The 17,908-nt window shown below is 33.4% G+C and overlaps 1 protein-coding gene across 1 annotated transcript in view; it reads right to left on the minus strand.

Moving 5' to 3' along the window:
* Positions 1-17,908, minus strand: part of SLCO6A1 (solute carrier organic anion transporter family member 6A1) — a 101,669-nt gene that overhangs the window by 7,278 nt on the left and 76,483 nt on the right. Inside the window, exons 9-10 of the mRNA XM_068534855.1 lie at positions 17,602-17,755; positions 10,731-10,918 (exon numbers count right to left, since the gene is read on the minus strand). Of these exons, the coding sequence (XP_068390956.1) occupies positions 10,731-10,918; positions 17,602-17,755 (342 nt within the window). The remainder of the gene's footprint in view (positions 1-10,730; positions 10,919-17,601; positions 17,756-17,908) is intronic.

Consider the following 17,908-nt stretch of genomic DNA (forward strand, 5'->3'; position numbering starts at 1 on the left):
CCCAGACTCCCTCTCTGCAGTTACCCAAGTTGACTGGGTCACTAGGCAAAGCAGTACCCTCTACAGGTCTCTCTTCTTCCTACCCTTGTTTCCCTTTGGGTGTTGGGTGGTAACAGACCTGAAGTATTGCACTATACTTTGGGATTCCTTATACCCTGCCCGCATTTTAAATAGCCACTTTACTCAACCTTACTTGAATTGTTCTAATTTGAGGGTGCCTCTGACTTTTACCCTCACTATTCAAAAGTTAAAATAAATAAGAAATGACTTTCTCAAATATAAAGAATGAAGATCTCTGTATTTTGTATTGGTCAAGTATTTGTTTTAAAAAGAAAAATAATGTATAAACATCACATATTAGTATTTTGCAAAATAAACTAAAATACAACAAAAAATAATCAACCCTTGAACATTTTAGAAAGTAAAGAAATAAAAGCTACATTTTAAATGGATATTTTAAATAAATCCTATGCTTACCCTTTATTTCCTTGTTCCGGAACTTGAATAATAAACAAGTATGACCAATATTGTCATCCAAAATGACTCAATTTATTAAAATGTAGCATATGTTCAGTATTTTATGACTATTTTGTAAAAAGTGAGATAATTCCACCTGTATCAACCTGGTAAAAATATATGTTCTTTCCTCAAATATTTACTACTAGGAAATGAAAACATATTTACCAATTCTTAAAAGATAATGATGTTTTTAAACGAAAAATAATTTAACTTTTATTATGAGCAGATTCATTAAAGACATATAAAGGAAGTAAAGTGTCACATTTTAGAACCACACTTTAGGATAAAGTTTTTGGTATAAAATAGAAATGTGGGTCATATGCCTAACTAAAATTGAGTATTCTGCTTCATTTAGCATAAGCAGTTTTTTTATATGCAGTATGATAATGGTGTTCTCTGAAGTATATAAAGAGCTAACAATAACTCATAATTATTAACAAATATTTATGTATCTTCAGTTTGATTATAACCTTCTTTCTGATATACAAAAGAAGATGAAAAGATGAATGATTCTCATAATTTTCCAAAATCAGTTAAATGAACAGCAAAACAAGAAATAATATTCATAAAACACAATTTTTTAGTGAAGAACATTACTATGTTTTAAGAATAAAGTGAATTTTTTTGGTTATTTTGTCTAAGGAGTAAGGCTATGATGGTATGGTTTAAGAATTTCACGGAATAAACAAAATATTGGTTAGTACTCTTCCAAGATGTAAAAGACAGCTTCCAATATCTCTCATGACTTCTAAATATATATTTTCAGTCCATATCTTTCTTGAGCTCTAGACTTAAGTTCCTATCACACACAAAAGTTGCTCTTCCCCTGGTGCTCCCTGTCACAAGAAATGGAATCATCACCCATGCAGTTTTCAAGCCCCAAACCTGGAAAGAGGCATGCTTGAAAGAGTATTCTTTTCCTCATTCACCACAGACAATCAATAATAAAATACTGTGATTTTTATAAATAACTTTTTTTATATCTCTCTCTGATTTTCTTCATCTCTAATTCCACTGGCCTATTCCAAGCGTGTATTTTTTGCCTGAAGAAAATAAAACAATTTCCTAACTTATCTGCCAACAACCATTTTTATCCCTGCAGTCCACTCTCCACATACAGCCACAGTGATTTTTTTAAGGTAAAATTCTGATTATTTCACTAACCCACTAGGAACCTTCAATGGCTCATCAGTCTCATTGCATGCCACCTCACACCTTTTGCCTTTACCACCCTCTTTGTTTACGACATTCTATCATACAACACTCTTATATAGCTATTTCTTGCACTCAGAGTCAGAGTCTTTGCATACATTGTTCCCACTGTGTGAAATTCTCATCCCCCATCTTTTAGAGCTTAGCTTAAATGCGATTTCTTTAAGGACACCCTCTCTGAATCCTCAGAGAGGGGATTTAGATTTAGATTGTCCCATAATTCTCTCTTGGCATCCTTCTACATTTTCTTTGCAGTATGTTTTAATATTACAGTTGAAAACTTATTAGTGAAACTACTTTTTTTTTTTTTTCTATCTTGCCACCTTCCAAAGTCCATCAGAGAAGCAGGAATCTGGTCACTTCTGTTCCTCTTTTATTTCACCTTTTTCTCTTAAAGTGCTCATCCACCGTCTTGTTTAAATCCATGGTAACTATCACAGGTGAGAATACATACACATATTAAAATAATGATGGATGGGGGCTTCCCTGGTGGCGCAGTGGTTAAGAATCTGCCTGCCAATGCAGGGGACACTGTTTGATCCCTGGTCCGGGAGGATCCCACATGCTGCAGAGCGGCTGGGCCTGTGCGCCACAACTACTGAGCCTGCACGCTAGAGCCCATGTGCCACAAGAAATAAAAAATAATAATAATTATTATTAATTAATTAAATAATGAGGGATGGAAGGGAAAGAAATGAAGAACTAATTTTTCTTAATGATCACCTTGATGGAGCGAGAACTGACAAATCATGATATTGATACTTTTCTGTTTAGACTTAAGCCTCACACAGCTTCAGATTTCATCAGAATTCTCCAGAGGAAAAAGAATGGTGTCATTCTTGGCCCCATTTGGTCACCAGAAACTATGCCAGTTTGCTTGCCCCCTAGTGTGACACTACCTAGACCTAGTCCATGTTGTCAGCACCTAGCCCTCATCAAGAATTGACAAGAATGTCAGGGACAGCTTTAGATCCCCATTTCATCTCTAAAAGCTTCTGCTCTCTCTGGAATTTTAATCCCTCTAGTCCTCTGCCACTTTGTGCCTTTAAATATATGATTTTTAATTTAACCCAGCTTTTCTAGTTATCCTCTGTAGGAGCACTGGCCTGCAATGCTATTCCATCCTACACCACTTCCATTACATTATCACTTGATAATGATTTCACAATTTATGTATTTGGCTTTGACTTTTATTGTACTTTTTAAAAAATTAAACTGTTGAATTTGAAGTATGATTATATTTTGGAAAGCTATACAAAGAGCACATGCTGGAGAGACATGCTTGCTTATACCCCTGCTCTCATCTACTCTCATTTCTATCCCACCCCTTTAGGTTATCATTTTCATCACTTTCTTGTTTATACCTTCACAGTGTTTCTTTATGAAAATACAAATGATTATAAATGCATACCGCTATACTCTCTTCTTTCTTCAGAGGAAGTAGCAAACTATTGGGTCGGCCAAAAAGTTTGTTCAGGTTTTCTGTAACATCTCATGGAAAAACCTGAATGAACTTTTTGGTGAACCCAGTATATTGACTGTTCTGTACCGGATTTTTTCATGTTACAATATATTCTTAAGATCCCCTCCTATATGAACATAGAGCTCCTCCCTATTTGTTTTCACTTTCATTATATTACATTGTGCAAAAATGAAATCATCTACTCAACCTGTCTGTTGCTCTTTCACACTTAGTTTTTTCCCAGTGTTTGTTGTTTCATGTATATATTAAATACACAATATGTGGTTGTATGTAATATAGATAGCCTTATGGATGTAAATATATTTTTTTGCAGGATATCTGCAAAAAGGATTTCAAGAAGTACAAGTGCTGGCATAAACGGTAAACATCTGCAATTTTTTTAAGTATTAAAGATACCCTTTTCATCAGAGTTGCACCATTTTGTGCTCTTTCAAGCAATATATGAAAGTACTTTTTTCTATACAGCCACATAAACAGATCTATTATCAATGTTTTATTCCTGTCAACTAGGTACATAAGAAATACTATCACATAAAAATTTTAAATTCTATGACCTTTACTATAGATATGGCTGAACATCCTTTCATATTTGTATTTGTATTTTGTTTTCTTTGATGCTTTTCCACTTTTCTATTGGGATGTTAATCTTAGGAGAGCTTTACTTATTAGAGGAATATACTTATTATATTCTATAATATTTTATAGAATATGAGTTGCATAAATTCATTGTTGCTTCGCTTTTGACTTTGCTTATTATTTTTAATTTTATGGAGTAAAATTTATCAGTCTTTCCCTTATGACTTCTAGATTTTTAGTCACAGTTACAAATACCTTCCCCTTTTAAAAATAATAATGAAATTAGCTGATTTTTTTTACCACTTGTATTATTTAATTTTTTTTACATTTAAATCTTTGTCCCATTTGAGTTTTTCCTGGTGTATCATATGGGCTCTGGATATAATTTTTTCCCCAAAGTCTATCCCCATTGTACCCAAACCACTTTCTTAAAAGTCCATTATTGATGCACTTATTTAGAATTTTACTTTCATTACATTAAATTCCTATATGAGTTGAGATCTGTTTCTAGACTTAATGTCAGTCTATTCATAAATCTATATTATATTTCTTCAGTGTTGAGACTTTATGGTGCATTTTAGCTTATGAGGCTAAGCCTCTGTTATTGTGTTTCTTTGTTTCAGATTCCCAAGCTACTCTTGCTTATTTTTCCATAAAAACCTTAGAATCAGGTTTTATAGTTCAATAATTCCATTAGTATTTTCATTATCACATTAAAATTATGAATTAACTTAAGGAGAACTGATATATTGGTGGTGTTAGGTCTTCCTATTCAATAATATGAGATATATCCTTTCAAATTGTTCAAGTCAGTTTTTGTGACATTCAAGTGTGTTTCATTTTATTTTGAAAGTATTTTTATTTTGAAATTATTATTTATTTTGTAACTCACAGGTAGTTGTAAAAATAGTACAAAGCATCATGTGTACCCTCACCCAGCATCCCTAAATGGTGGAATCTTATATAACTGTAATATAATATTAAAACCAGGAAACTGACATTGGCTTACTGCTGTTAACCAGACTACAGACCTTACTTTGTTTTTATTTTTCAGTTAATATACGTTAAATTTTTTTAACTGAATTTGTTTGTGTGTGAGTGTGTGTGTGTATAGCTCAATATATCTGCTATTTTTTATATGCTGTTACCTTACCAAATAGTTAGCTAAATGTACTGGCTATTATTTCTTTTTTTCTTTTTTTATAAATTTATTTTTGGCTGCATTGGGTCTTCATTGCTGCGTGTGGGCTTTCTCTAGTTGCAGAGAGCAGGGGCTACTCTTCAATGTGGTGGCTTCTCTTGTTGCGGAACACAGGCTCTAGGAGCATGGGCTTCAGTAGTTGTGGCACAGGGCCTCAGTAGTTGTGGCTCACTGGCTTAGTTGCTCTGTGGCATGTGGGATCTTCCCAGACCAGGGCTCAAACCCGTGTCCCCTGCATTGGCAGGCGGATTCTTAACCACTCTGCCACCAGGGAAGTCCTATTATTTCTAATACAATGTAAAAAGAACTGGTAATATTGCTCTAGGAAGTTTTACTGTGACTGGGTAGACAAATACTGGAGTTCAAATGTCACCAAAAGTGAAGGATCCTATGTTTAACATACCTTTCAATCAGGACCTCTTGAAAGACTATACTCTAGGATAAAGGACAATCTGAAAATTGATAAGGTCTTTTAAAAACTTAAACCTATCCTTAAATCAGCTAAATTCCTGCTTGGTTTACAGGGTACTGTTCATATTCTACCTTCCTTAATAAAGCTATTGTAAAATATTTTTGGAGTTATTAATGTTCAGAGTCTCTATTATTTTTAGTACACAAAATCTCACATGATTAAAAGTAATTATAGGAGTTATAAGAGACAGAGTCAAGAGAAAAAAAATGAAATTTAAATAGTACTACAGAATATTCAGATACTAGATATCTGACAGACATTTTAAATTTAGAGGATTAATATGTCCAAGAAAACAGATGACAAGATAGAGAATATTATCAGAGAACTAGAATCTATTAAAAAGAAATAAAATTCTATAACAGAAAAGTACACTAATTATAATGAACTCATAGGTGAATTTAACAACTAATTAGACACAGGGGATGGTAGAATTAGTAAACTAGAGTAGAGGTAACTGGAAAAGCAGGTGGAAATGTTATTAATACATTAGAGTAGAGATCAGTGAAAAAACTTTAGTCTGAAGCACAGAGCATAAAAGCAAATGAAAACAGAAAGTAAAAAAGAATAAAAGATACATGGATATAGTGAAAGGTTTACAATATGTGTAACTGATATCCAAAAGGTGAGTAGATAAGGAATGGAGCAGAAGCAATATCTGAAGAAAGAATAGTTAAGTATTTTCCAAAACCAATGAAAGATACTGTGGTAGATAATCACTCAACATGGCTATCATTGATTCCTCTTTTCCCCCAATACATGCTTGTTGCTCCTGACATCAAGAGATGGAATCTAATCACCCTCTTTTTGAAACATGACTTTTTTGACAAATAGAATGCAGAAGAGTGACATTCTTGGACTTTCAGCCTAGGTCTAATGAAGCCTTGCAGTTTATGCCTTGTACCTTATGCCTGGGTCTCTTAGAACACTAAAACTTGGGATGTTCCCTTTTGGAATTCTTGCATTTTGTTAGCAGACGTTTAAGTTACATAAAGAAGCCTCTATGACCAATCAACAGCCCCACCTAGGCTCCTAGCAAAATTTAGCCTAAATTGTCAGCCATCTAGGAAATCTAACCCAGTCATGCTATCAGGTAACTCAAATGTTATGTGCCATCTGACCACAAGCTCAAGAGAAACCTTAAGCAAGAACTACCCTGTTGAGCCCAGTCAACTCACAGAACCATGTAAGATAAGGATAAATTGTTGTTGTTAAGTGATTAAATTTGGGATGGTTTGTTACTGTTATGGACTGATTTCTGTTCCCTCCAAAATTTATATGCCAAAATCCTAACTCCCAGTACTCTGGAATACCATCATATTGGATACAGGGTTTTACAGAGGTAATTAAGTTAAAATGAGGTCAGTTGGGTAGGCCCTAATCCAATATAACTGGTGTCATTATAAGAAGAGAAAATATGGACACAGACATTCACAGAGTGAAGACAATGTGAAGACTCAGGAAAAGATAGCCATCTACAAGCCAAGGATATCTGGAACAGACCCTGCCTTCATAGCCATCAGGAGGAACCAACCCTGCACCAACTGTACACTTCTAAATAACACATGGTTTAAATGAAAAATACATTGAAAGGCATATTTGAATTGAAAGTATGAGTAAAAATATATATCAAGACTTCTGGGATGCAGCTAAATTTATACTTGGATAGAAAAGGCATATATACCAATAGACGGAAGATATAGGTGAATAAAATAAAAATACTAAAAACATAGAAGTAAAATGATAGAAATTATAAAAATAAAAGCAGAAAGATTTGTTAGTCACACACACACACACACACACACACACACACACACACAGACATTCAATTTTTAATTTAAAACATTCTCACAAAGAAATTCTAGGCCCAGGTACATGACAAGTGAGTTCTTCCAAAGATTTAATTTAAAAATAATACCATACCTCCATAAATTAGTCCAGATATTAAGAGAAGAGGAAATATTTCTCAACTTATTTTATGAAACCAGAGTAACATTGATGCCAAAGCCTAACAAGCACATTAATAAGAAGGGAAAATTATAAGGCAACCTTATTCATGAATATAGATGCAAAAATTCTAAACAAAGTATCAGCAAATTGAATCAAGCAACTGACTAAATCCAATTTATTCCTAGAATAAAGTAGAGGTATCATATTGCAATCATTTCAATAGATGCATCAAATGCATTTGATAAATTTTAAAATTTATTAATTAAAAAAAAGTTTTAGTGAACTAGAAATAGAAACAAACTGGCTTATTTTGATAGATGGTACCACTACCACACTTAAGGGTAAATTTACAGCAAATTTTATATCTAACAATAAAATACCAAAAACCTTCATCTTGATGGGCATAAAAAACAAGTATACCATCACTACTTCTATTCAACACTGTACAGGATATCTTAATCAGTGCAAGAGAAAAAAAATGTATAAGCGTTAGAGAAGAAGAAATAAAAATCATTATTTGCAGATTGTGATTATGTACTGTGGAAAAAGGAACTTCAGAATGTAGTCAGTATTGCTAAGAGAGCTATTTAAAATGGAGCTGGAAGGCCATTAAGGAAGCAGGGCTTATGCACATCCTCACCAGCTGGAACTATGAACTTCTGAATTGGGCCAAACCACAAATATTCCAAGAACTCTACAAGAAAACCTGCAACCTGTCACAGTAACAAACTTTTCCCTCCCTCTAGTGGTAGCCTTTAGCAACCAATCATGTAAAGATAAAAATAGCTTTGGCTTGCCAGTACCAATCATAATTCTTTTGAAACAACTTTTGCAATCTTGTTGGTTTTTTTGCCTTTATAAACCCCTGTTTTTTATCTCCTCCTTGGAACGCATTTTCAACTCTTGCTCAGATCAGTGTCTCCTGAATTGGAATTCTCAAACGCCAAATAAAGCCTTTATTTCTTTGCAGCTTTGCTGTGGTGAATTTTGTTCATTATTACATAGAAAATCTGAAGTAATCTACCAACTAACTATTAGATATTAATATGAACACAGTCGCAGAATACAAGGTCAAAGCAATAAGAATGAATTGCATTTCCTCATACCAGTAATAAACAACTATTTTATACTAAGTTTATTGTTTTCCAAAGTTATGTATTCATTTGTAGACGGTATTTTGCTGGCACTTTTTTAGATCTGCTATGTCTGGACCCCCTAGGCATTCTGCAAAACTTTTTTCCCATTCTTTCCAAAAATACTCTGCTTTGACTTATCTACCTCGGTCCTACTCCCAGAACTTCCATCTTAAGGTACAACCCTCTCTTCCTGAGCAGAAATATATGCTGGAGATATCTGAGATCTGTCAATCCTGAGACCCTCTCCGCATTCCCTGTTATTCTTTGTAACCTCTTTATGAATCTACAAGCTGGTTCCTTGTTCTACTTCAATTTTGGCAATATTTATATGCAATTACAACTCTGTCATTTTTTGTTGATCTCATAATTATACTGAAACAACAATATATGTGTGCATGTGTGTTTATGTGTGTGTGCATGCATGTTATATTTTATTCTACTTATTGCTCTCTACAGTTACCAGGAGACATGAGAAGATTCAGAACTAGACTTCTAGAATATTACTATCATCTTTCTCATCTCACTGCTGAGAATATTTGCTCAGAAGTTTCACACGAGCTTTAAATAAGGCATGCTCAACATTGTACTGATTATGTTCAATCTGAGCTCTCTCTTCTCCTTGAATTTCTTATCTCAGTTAATGCATTATCATTCATTTAGTTCCCCAGACTGGACAACTGGACATAATTCTAGATTTTTCCACATTGTATACCAGGAACATCAAATTAATAACCTTGCCCTTTGATCCAAACTAAATATTTCTCTATTATGTTCTATTCTCTCTATCTCTAAATAGAGATAAATTCTAAACTGGTCTCCTAAGTACCTTCCTTTGTTTCCAGTTTTCCCCTATCAGCTTCATCATCCACACTATCTTCAAACTAATCTATCTAAAACACATATTTGATAACTTTTACTTCTGAGGTTTACTCTTTTCAATGGCTTCCAGGTACATACAGGATAACATCATTCATGTTAACATGGCAAAGAAAGCCTCCCATGACCAGGCCCTTACCAAGCTCAAATCTCCCTGTCCAATTTACAATCATGCTACTCTTGTCATAACAAACTCCTTGCCAAGACATTTCACACATTTTTGCCTCTACTTTTCCTACTAATTTTTCCTGTTAAGAACTTGCCGCCAGTTTGCTTGCATTATGAGAAATCACTTATCTTCACAACTCAAGTTGAAGTGCCACACTGTCTATAAGCATTTCCAAATCATCCTAGATAAAAATGACCATTTTCTCCACTTTGTTCCCAGGTCAATCTGTACAAGCTTTAATCAAGGCATTTCTAAGTACTCCCTGCACTCCTTTTTATGTGTTTTTCTCCCCCTAGTAAACTCTAAGCAGCTTGAAGGCAAGGTCCATATTTTATTAGTTTTTGTAGTTTCAGTGCCAGATCTAGGTGAATAAGTAAAAACCTGCTTCACTGTATTGATATATTAAAGTTTCGTCTCCCATCTAAACTGCAGGTTCATTGAAGTCAGAGACCATATGTGCCCAACTCAGATTTTTTTGCATATATTTATTCATGTTTTTTAGTCTGTTCTCCTAGGGGACAACAAATTGCTCCTGATGACCTAAAGGTTTATGTTAGCCTTTTGAAAAAAATAATTTGAAAATAATGACCAATTATTCTGCTACTATGATAAAAACAAATGTTAAATATATTTCATATATTCAGGAAGAACAAATGAATAACAAATGTTGGTTTAATTTAGAATAGTAATAAACTTATGTATTGAAATTCCAAAATTCTAGAAGTTATTTTGTTCCTTTGTTGATGACACTGATGTTTTCTCATAGTCAAACTGGCTAATATAGAAGTAAATAGTCAATAAACATCTATAACCAATGAATCAACATTGTAATCACATGTGTTATAATTAAGATTTTTTCCCTATATTTATGAATTTTTCAGGTGTGTTAAATTAAGTAAATAAATTTAGTTTTAAGTTAAACTAAATGTGTTATCTATATACATACTTTATGCAAATAAATTAGTTAAAATAGAGAATTAAGCATATACATGAATTTTGAAAATATAACAATTTTCCCCTCTAGCAGTTGCTACCTTGAAACAAAAGCATAAATCATTTACTACAATATTCTAAAACCTTCCTAAACTTGTCTTTCATATGTATTAAATGAATAATGATTATGAATAACATATACACACCGAAGGATGGTCAGGATGCTTGGTATACCAGCAAAAGCAGAAAATACAATTGTAGAAAAGATAAAAGCAATGAACAAAGGTAATTTATAGCACTTTGAATCACATGTCCCATGTCTAGCGTCAATAAAATCACCTTGATTATCTGAGGTTGTTAATCCTTCTTTAATGCAAGAACAATTGTAATATGTCTATGAAAATGAAGACAGGAAACAATCTTTTAGAAATATAGTCATAAGACAAAAACTCTTATAATTGTAAAATAAAAATTAAATCAATAACTGCAGGGAGACTAGGCAGTTTTATTAGTAAATATCCTTATATTAAATCTGCCATTCATAATTTACAAAGGAACCACTAATGATAAATAAGATCAAGGTATTTTACCTAACAAAGAATTGTGTATGTGTATATATAATTGTAGTTACTTAGGAAAAATTCTGTTAATTTAAGAAATTTCACTAAAAATATTTACATTTAATTGTACAAATAATTGTTGGAGAGAGATATAGATTAAGGACAAATAAGGAAAATGTAATGAATAAAGTGGAATTATAGCTGGGATTTGAAATACGGAGTTACCCAATCATAGACAGCTTTAGAACTATGCTGCAAAGGCAAGACTTTATTTTGTATGTGATGATGACAGGGCTGTTATCTATTAGGCAGAGTAGGCACAGTGTACCTAGGAACCACAATACTTTCAGAACCAAAAAAAAAGTTTTTAATTTTAGTGTCCTTTAAAATCAGAGAAAAAATAAATATCATAATAATGAATATATTATAATGCATCCAGCCTGGATCATATTTGTCTTTACGCCAATGCAGTTGTACATTAAATCAATCTCTCTCTCTCTCTCTCTCTCTCTTTCTTTCTTTTTTTAAGTGAAGGAAAGGGTTTAAAAAGGCAAAAGTGCCTAAAGCCAACATAAGTCATAATGTAGTCCCTAATGGGAACGAACGAAAACTTGGGGTTGTTATATTATTATTGATAACTCAAGGAAGATGAATAGGTGATATTTTCTAAGAAGAACTAAACAGAGTTGGAGATACAGAGACCAGTTAGCAATTTGTTAATCTATTGAAAAGATTCTAAATTAAATAATAATAATAATTTTAAAAATTCAGTAGAAATATTAAACTAAGTTACCAGTGAAGGAATAAGAGGAAATAAAGATGGCTTGAACCTGGGTGATTCAGAAAATGATGGTACAAAAACCATGTCGTTGTTTAGGGAAGCTGCTAAGTGGTTACTGGATATATTAAACAAAAATAGAAATATCTAAATAGCAAATCATTCATTCTACCATATTTTTTTTATAATGCCTATGTGCCAAACATCATTCTAGGTATTGTGAAAACACAGTAAGCAAAACAATAGAAATCCCTGCCCTCATGTAGGAAATTTTTTACTTGCATGAGATAGGCAATTTTTTTAAAAAAAGAACCTTTAATGGAGCACATGGTGACAAACACTATGGAGGAAAAAATAAAGTAAGAAAAAAAACAGGGATTATAGGGGTGAATTTAGCATGATCAGGTAATGCTACCATGATACAGTGATATTTGAGCAGAGATTTGAAGAAGGTAAGGGAGTGAGCCATGTGGTTACCTGAAAGAAGTATATTCCAGGTGGGAAAAACAAAACAGAAATTGAAAAGCCTTGGGACTGGAGCTTGCTTGACAAATTCAAAGAAAAGCAAGGAGAATAATTTGATTGAATCAGAGTGAACATGAGGGAAACTAAGAGAAAATAAAATCAGAGTAATGAGGGAATGATTTATATAGAAACTGGTAGGTAATCGCAAGAGCAATTTAAGAACTTCAGTTTTCATTCTCAGTAATGTGAAACCATTAGAGGGATAGATGTATAAATGGCATTTTTTACAAGATCACTCTAGCTGATATATTGAGGCTACTGAACTGTGAAAGCAAGGGTAAAAGCAGAGAAAACAGTTAAAAAGCTCTTGAAGTAAGATGCAAGTCATTGGTGACTGGGGCCCGGGTATCAGAGAAAATGATGAAGATAGTCAGATCTAGCATGTATTTTGAAAGTAGATTTGAAGGGTCCTAGGGTAAGAATGGTTACCAGAAGGAGAAAGTCATATGGAGAAGGCCTCCCTGAAAGAAATTAAGACTTGCAGGCAAGGGAGGCAGTCAGTCCATGGCTCAGAGAGGGAACCAAGAAAATAAACACAACGACTTCACTTTTTCCCCCCATCTTTCTGACTTTCTATCAAGACTCCTTATTATCATAGTCTATATGAGAATAGATTATATATGATAATAGAACTCTCATCCTATAGTTTGGTCTCTTGGAACAGTGAGGAGGGTAGAGAAGGTGAAAAGTGGATCTGGAGGTCAGAAAAAAGATATCCAGTACAACAAATAATTGCAGACCATAGAACCTAAGATGACTAAGGGGGAAAGTGAAAACGTGAAGAAAGTTTAGTGAACAGATGGTAGGATCACAAGATATTAGGCTCTGGAAGGGCTGAAGAACTGTAGAGTTATATCCAAAGAGATACAACCAAAATGGGAAAAATTATATTAAAATGAAATAGTAAAATATATTAAAATGAAATAGTAAAATATATTCAATTCAAATAATAAAAGAAGATAGATCTAAGTCTACCATATCAATAATTATAATAAATGTCAGTTGTCTAAAAACTCCAATTGAAAGACAGACATTAACAGAATTGAGGAAAAAGCAAAAGCGTATTATACCTTGGCTACAGGAGACACTTTAAACATAAAGACACGAACAGTTGGAAAATAAAACGATAGAAGTAAGATAAACCATGAAAACAGCAAGAAAGCTTACAGTGACTGTTTAATATATAAAACAGACTTCAAGACAAAGAGTATTATCAGAGATAGAAAGGGACATTTTGTAAAGATAAAAGGAACAATTCATCAAGAAGCTGTGACAATTATTAATGTGTATGCACACAATAAGAGGGTCTAAAATACATGAAGTCAAAATAAAGAGAGAAATAGACAACTGTATAATTATATTAAGATATATTTTTCATATATAATGTTCAGGATTTCATATATTATTACAAGGTATGCAAAATGACAAGAATAACTGGCTTAAAGTTAGAAGAACAAATATAAGTAGACTACTACAGATAGTAGACTTAATAGCAAGAACTTTAAATAGTTATGATTAATATTTTCCAGAAAATAGAGGGTAAATGGATAAAATATCTTAAATGATGTGGAATTTCACCAGGGACTTGGATTCTACAGAAACATAAATGTTAGAACGGAAAAACACAATGAGTAAACTTACAACCTCAGTAATGGGTTTAACAACAAAGCAGACACGGCAGAATACAGAAATAGTAAGTGGAAGACAGGTCAACAGAAAATATCTACATTTAAACAAACAGATAAAAGGAGATGGAAAATAGAGAAAAGAGCAAAAGAGTATGGGACACAGTGGAAAGGTCTATTTGTAGTCTGCTGTTAGGCAGAATACTAAGATGGCACCTGGGCTTCCCTGGTGGCGCAGTGGTTGAGAATCTGCCTGCTAATGCAGGGAACACGGGTTCGAGCCCTGGTCTGGGAAGATCCCACATGCCGCGGAGCGACTAGGCCCGTGAGCCACAACTGCTGAGCCTGCGTGTCTGGAGACTGTGCTCCGCAACAGGAGAGGCCGCGACGGTGAGAGGCCCGCGCACCGCGATGAAGAGTGGCCCCCACTTGCCGCAACTAGAGAAAGCCCTCGCACAGAAACGAAGACCCAACACAGCCAAAAATAAAAATAAATAAATAAAAACATGTCAATTCATTAAAAAAAAAAAAAAAAAAAAAAAGATAGCACCTAAGGTTCCCACCCTGCTATTTTATAAACCTGCATAATCCCTAGATTGATGTGAATTGGTGGATTTTAATCCCCTTACTAAGTTATGTTACATGGCATAGCTGACTTTAAGAAACAGAGGTAAACTTCACCTAATTAGATAATATATAAAAGGAACTGAGCTTTTCCTGAAGTCAGAGAGCCAAAGCACGTCATAAGGGAGATTCTGTTGCTAGCTTTGAAGATGGAAGGAGTCATGTGGCAAAGAATGGGGGTGGCCTCTAAGAGCTAAAATTGGCCCTCAGCAGACAGCTACCAAGGAAATAGGGGCTTCATTTTTTACAGCCCAATGGAACTGAATTTGGCCCAAAATCTGAATGACCTTGGAAGTAGATTTTTTCCCAGAGCCTCCAGAAAGGAATGTATTTCAGCCAACACCCTGATTTCAGTCTGTGAGACTCCGAGCAGAGGAACCAGCAATGCCATATCTAGACTTCTGACCTGTGAGCTAATAAATGGGTATTATTTAAAGACACTAAGGCTGTAGTAATTTGTTATGCAGCAATATTAAATTAATATTTGGTGCCTCCTCCACAACCAATAAAAGAGGAGAAAGTGAGGGAGAAATAATAGCTGAGAATTTTCCAACTGATAGACATAAATCCAAGGACTAAAGATATTCTGTGAAACCCTAGCAAAATAAGTATAATGAAAACCGCATCCAGGCACATCAAAGTAAAATTGCTAAAAGTCAAAAAAAAAGAGAAAATCTTAAAAGCAGCTAAGCAGCCAGAGACATAAAGACAATATAATGACATCTTTCAAACGCCGGGGCACGGTCAGGGGGTGGGGTGGCGGGCGGGCATTACTGCCAATACAGAATTCCATACCAAGTGAAAACAGTTTTTCTTTTCAGAAATGAGAGTGAAATATGGTTCTTAAGGAAAAAAAAAAAAATCTCATATGAAAACATGGAAATGCAAGGAAGTGGGTAAATATAAGTGCATATTGACTGTGCAAAAAACAACAATAACAGTATGTGTCCTTTAAAATATATGGAGAAATAAAATATATGACAAAAATAACACAAAGGTGGGAAATCAGTAAATGAAGTTAAAATATTCTAGGGATGTTTCAACTGGAAGAGATCCTGAAGCCTGGCTTCTTGTAATCCTTAATGCTTTGGACGAGACTGACTTCCCTTCTCTATAGATATGTAGAATGAGGCTCCTGTTGGACTACAGCAGTCTCTGGAAGAAAACCCCTGATACTGCTATTTTATACTGAAAGCCATATCAGCTGCTGAAAAGAGCTAGTCCTAGTGAGAAGATCATGAAGAAAAGCCCAAGATTCCTTTCGTATCTGTATAAGGAAATTTGAAGATCTTGATAGCATGGATAAGAATATGTGGGTCTCAATGAGGCAAAACACTTGGAATATTATCAACATGAAGAGCAGATATCTATTTTCAGTTTTGGTAAAGCTGTGATTTTCTATAGAAACTTAGGAATCTTCAAAGGTGTAGTATTTCCTACCACTCCTCTTGTAAACTTTTGCGTAAGTGTAATTGAAGAGCACTCAATTCTAATACATTTGACCCTTATATTTTGAATACGAACATTTAATCAGAATTATTTCAAAGTTGACATATTTTCATTGAAAAAAATTTTCCAGAGGGAATTCCATTAACACAATTTAGACACAATAATTTTTTAATATGGTATTTCTCTAATTTTCATTTTGTTTAAATTATTTTTACTGGCATCAGTTCTTTCCCATTTGAAATTAATGTATATTTTATCCATTAATTGGTTTCATCTGTATCAAATTGTACTAATCATAACTTCTGCTATTGTCAGTTTTCCTTCAGAGCCATTATTTCTTTCAAGGCTAATTGTCCTGGGTAATTCGTAACAGATCTAATTTTTGTCAAAAATATTTTATTCTTTCAAATTTTATTCAGCATCAAATGTTACCACACAGTTTGAGTCACTATTTTGTGAATTATTTCATTATTCATTATTAATTATTCCTTAGAGAAATGAAAGGAAATTATAAAGCTTTTTATGAAATAGAAACAATTCCCTAAAAGGGATTCCCCAGAAAAAGAAAGATGGGTTGGAGCTATATAGTGGCTGGCAGTTTTAGCTCTTGAATATCCCATGGATCAAAACACCAAGGTCAAGCAGTTCTGCTTTATTCTGTGGTGACAACATGAGCTTTAAAAAATCATTTACTTGTCAAGATAAAATGGAGGAGAGGAAGTAAACAGGAGTGTAAATTAAGATTTTCCATAAGTTAATAAATTGTTGAGGATGGGTAACTAACATATGGGAGTTCATTTTGGTTTTCTATTACATTTAAAGTTTCCCACAGTAATATATTTTAAAGATTTTAAATATCATTTTAAATATATTTTAAAATATATAAACCATTTAAAACATGTAATAGTTTTTAAAATATATAATACATATAAATAACCATTTTAAATTTAAAAATTTTAAAGAATCATTTTAAACATGTAAGAAGAAAGATTTTTTAAAGGGTATATAATCTTTTTAATATTAATATTCAATTAAAAACTGAAGATATATTGTTAAATAGTAGGCCAGTGAAAATATGACAACGAGGAACTAAAGTTGGTCAGGCATGCTAATATACTGTAATAAAATGATCTGTGTGTAACAGGAAAAAGAATATTGTTATGTATGTACTAATAAATAAAGTACTAATAAAGCACTTCATTGCCTGCTAAGGAAGATGCTATAACGCCCATGGGTCAGGAAATATCCTCTTTGTTGCTCTCTTCCCCTCGCAAAGACTAGACAAAGAGAGGGGAGGGAGGAACACAGAATTTTTAAAACCTGGGTCCCTACTTCACTCCCAATTCTCACAAGTCCTATGTACTGTGATCACATGAAGCCATAATTTAAGAAAAATTTAAGAAAGGGGAAAATAAGAGGGGGAAACGATTTTATAGAGAGCAGGAGTAAAATATAAACATCATCTATAAGTTGCACTTCTTAATGGACAGGAGGAAGCAGAGAAAAAGATAATTACCTTGTGATTCTTTAATGTTTTAGAATATGTACAACCTGCAAAGCAAGGAGAAAAATATCCAATATCATTTCTTCCACATGTAGCAGAATAAAATGAAGATGAGCATTTACAGTGAGAATTGCAAGGAGCTGTCAGGTTTCCCAACTGCCCTATTCTGTAAAAGAAGAGATTGAATGTAATTATAATACAACTGTATTATCCTTATTAATGTATACACAAAGATATCAATGAGATCAATAAAATATGATTATTTAAATAATTTTAACAGATTTAGGTATAACAGATATACAATAAACTGTACATTTTT

This window comes from Eschrichtius robustus, chromosome 2 (genome assembly GCF_028021215.1).
Source record: "Eschrichtius robustus isolate mEscRob2 chromosome 2, mEscRob2.pri, whole genome shotgun sequence".
NCBI lineage: Eukaryota > Metazoa > Chordata > Mammalia > Artiodactyla > Eschrichtiidae > Eschrichtius > Eschrichtius robustus.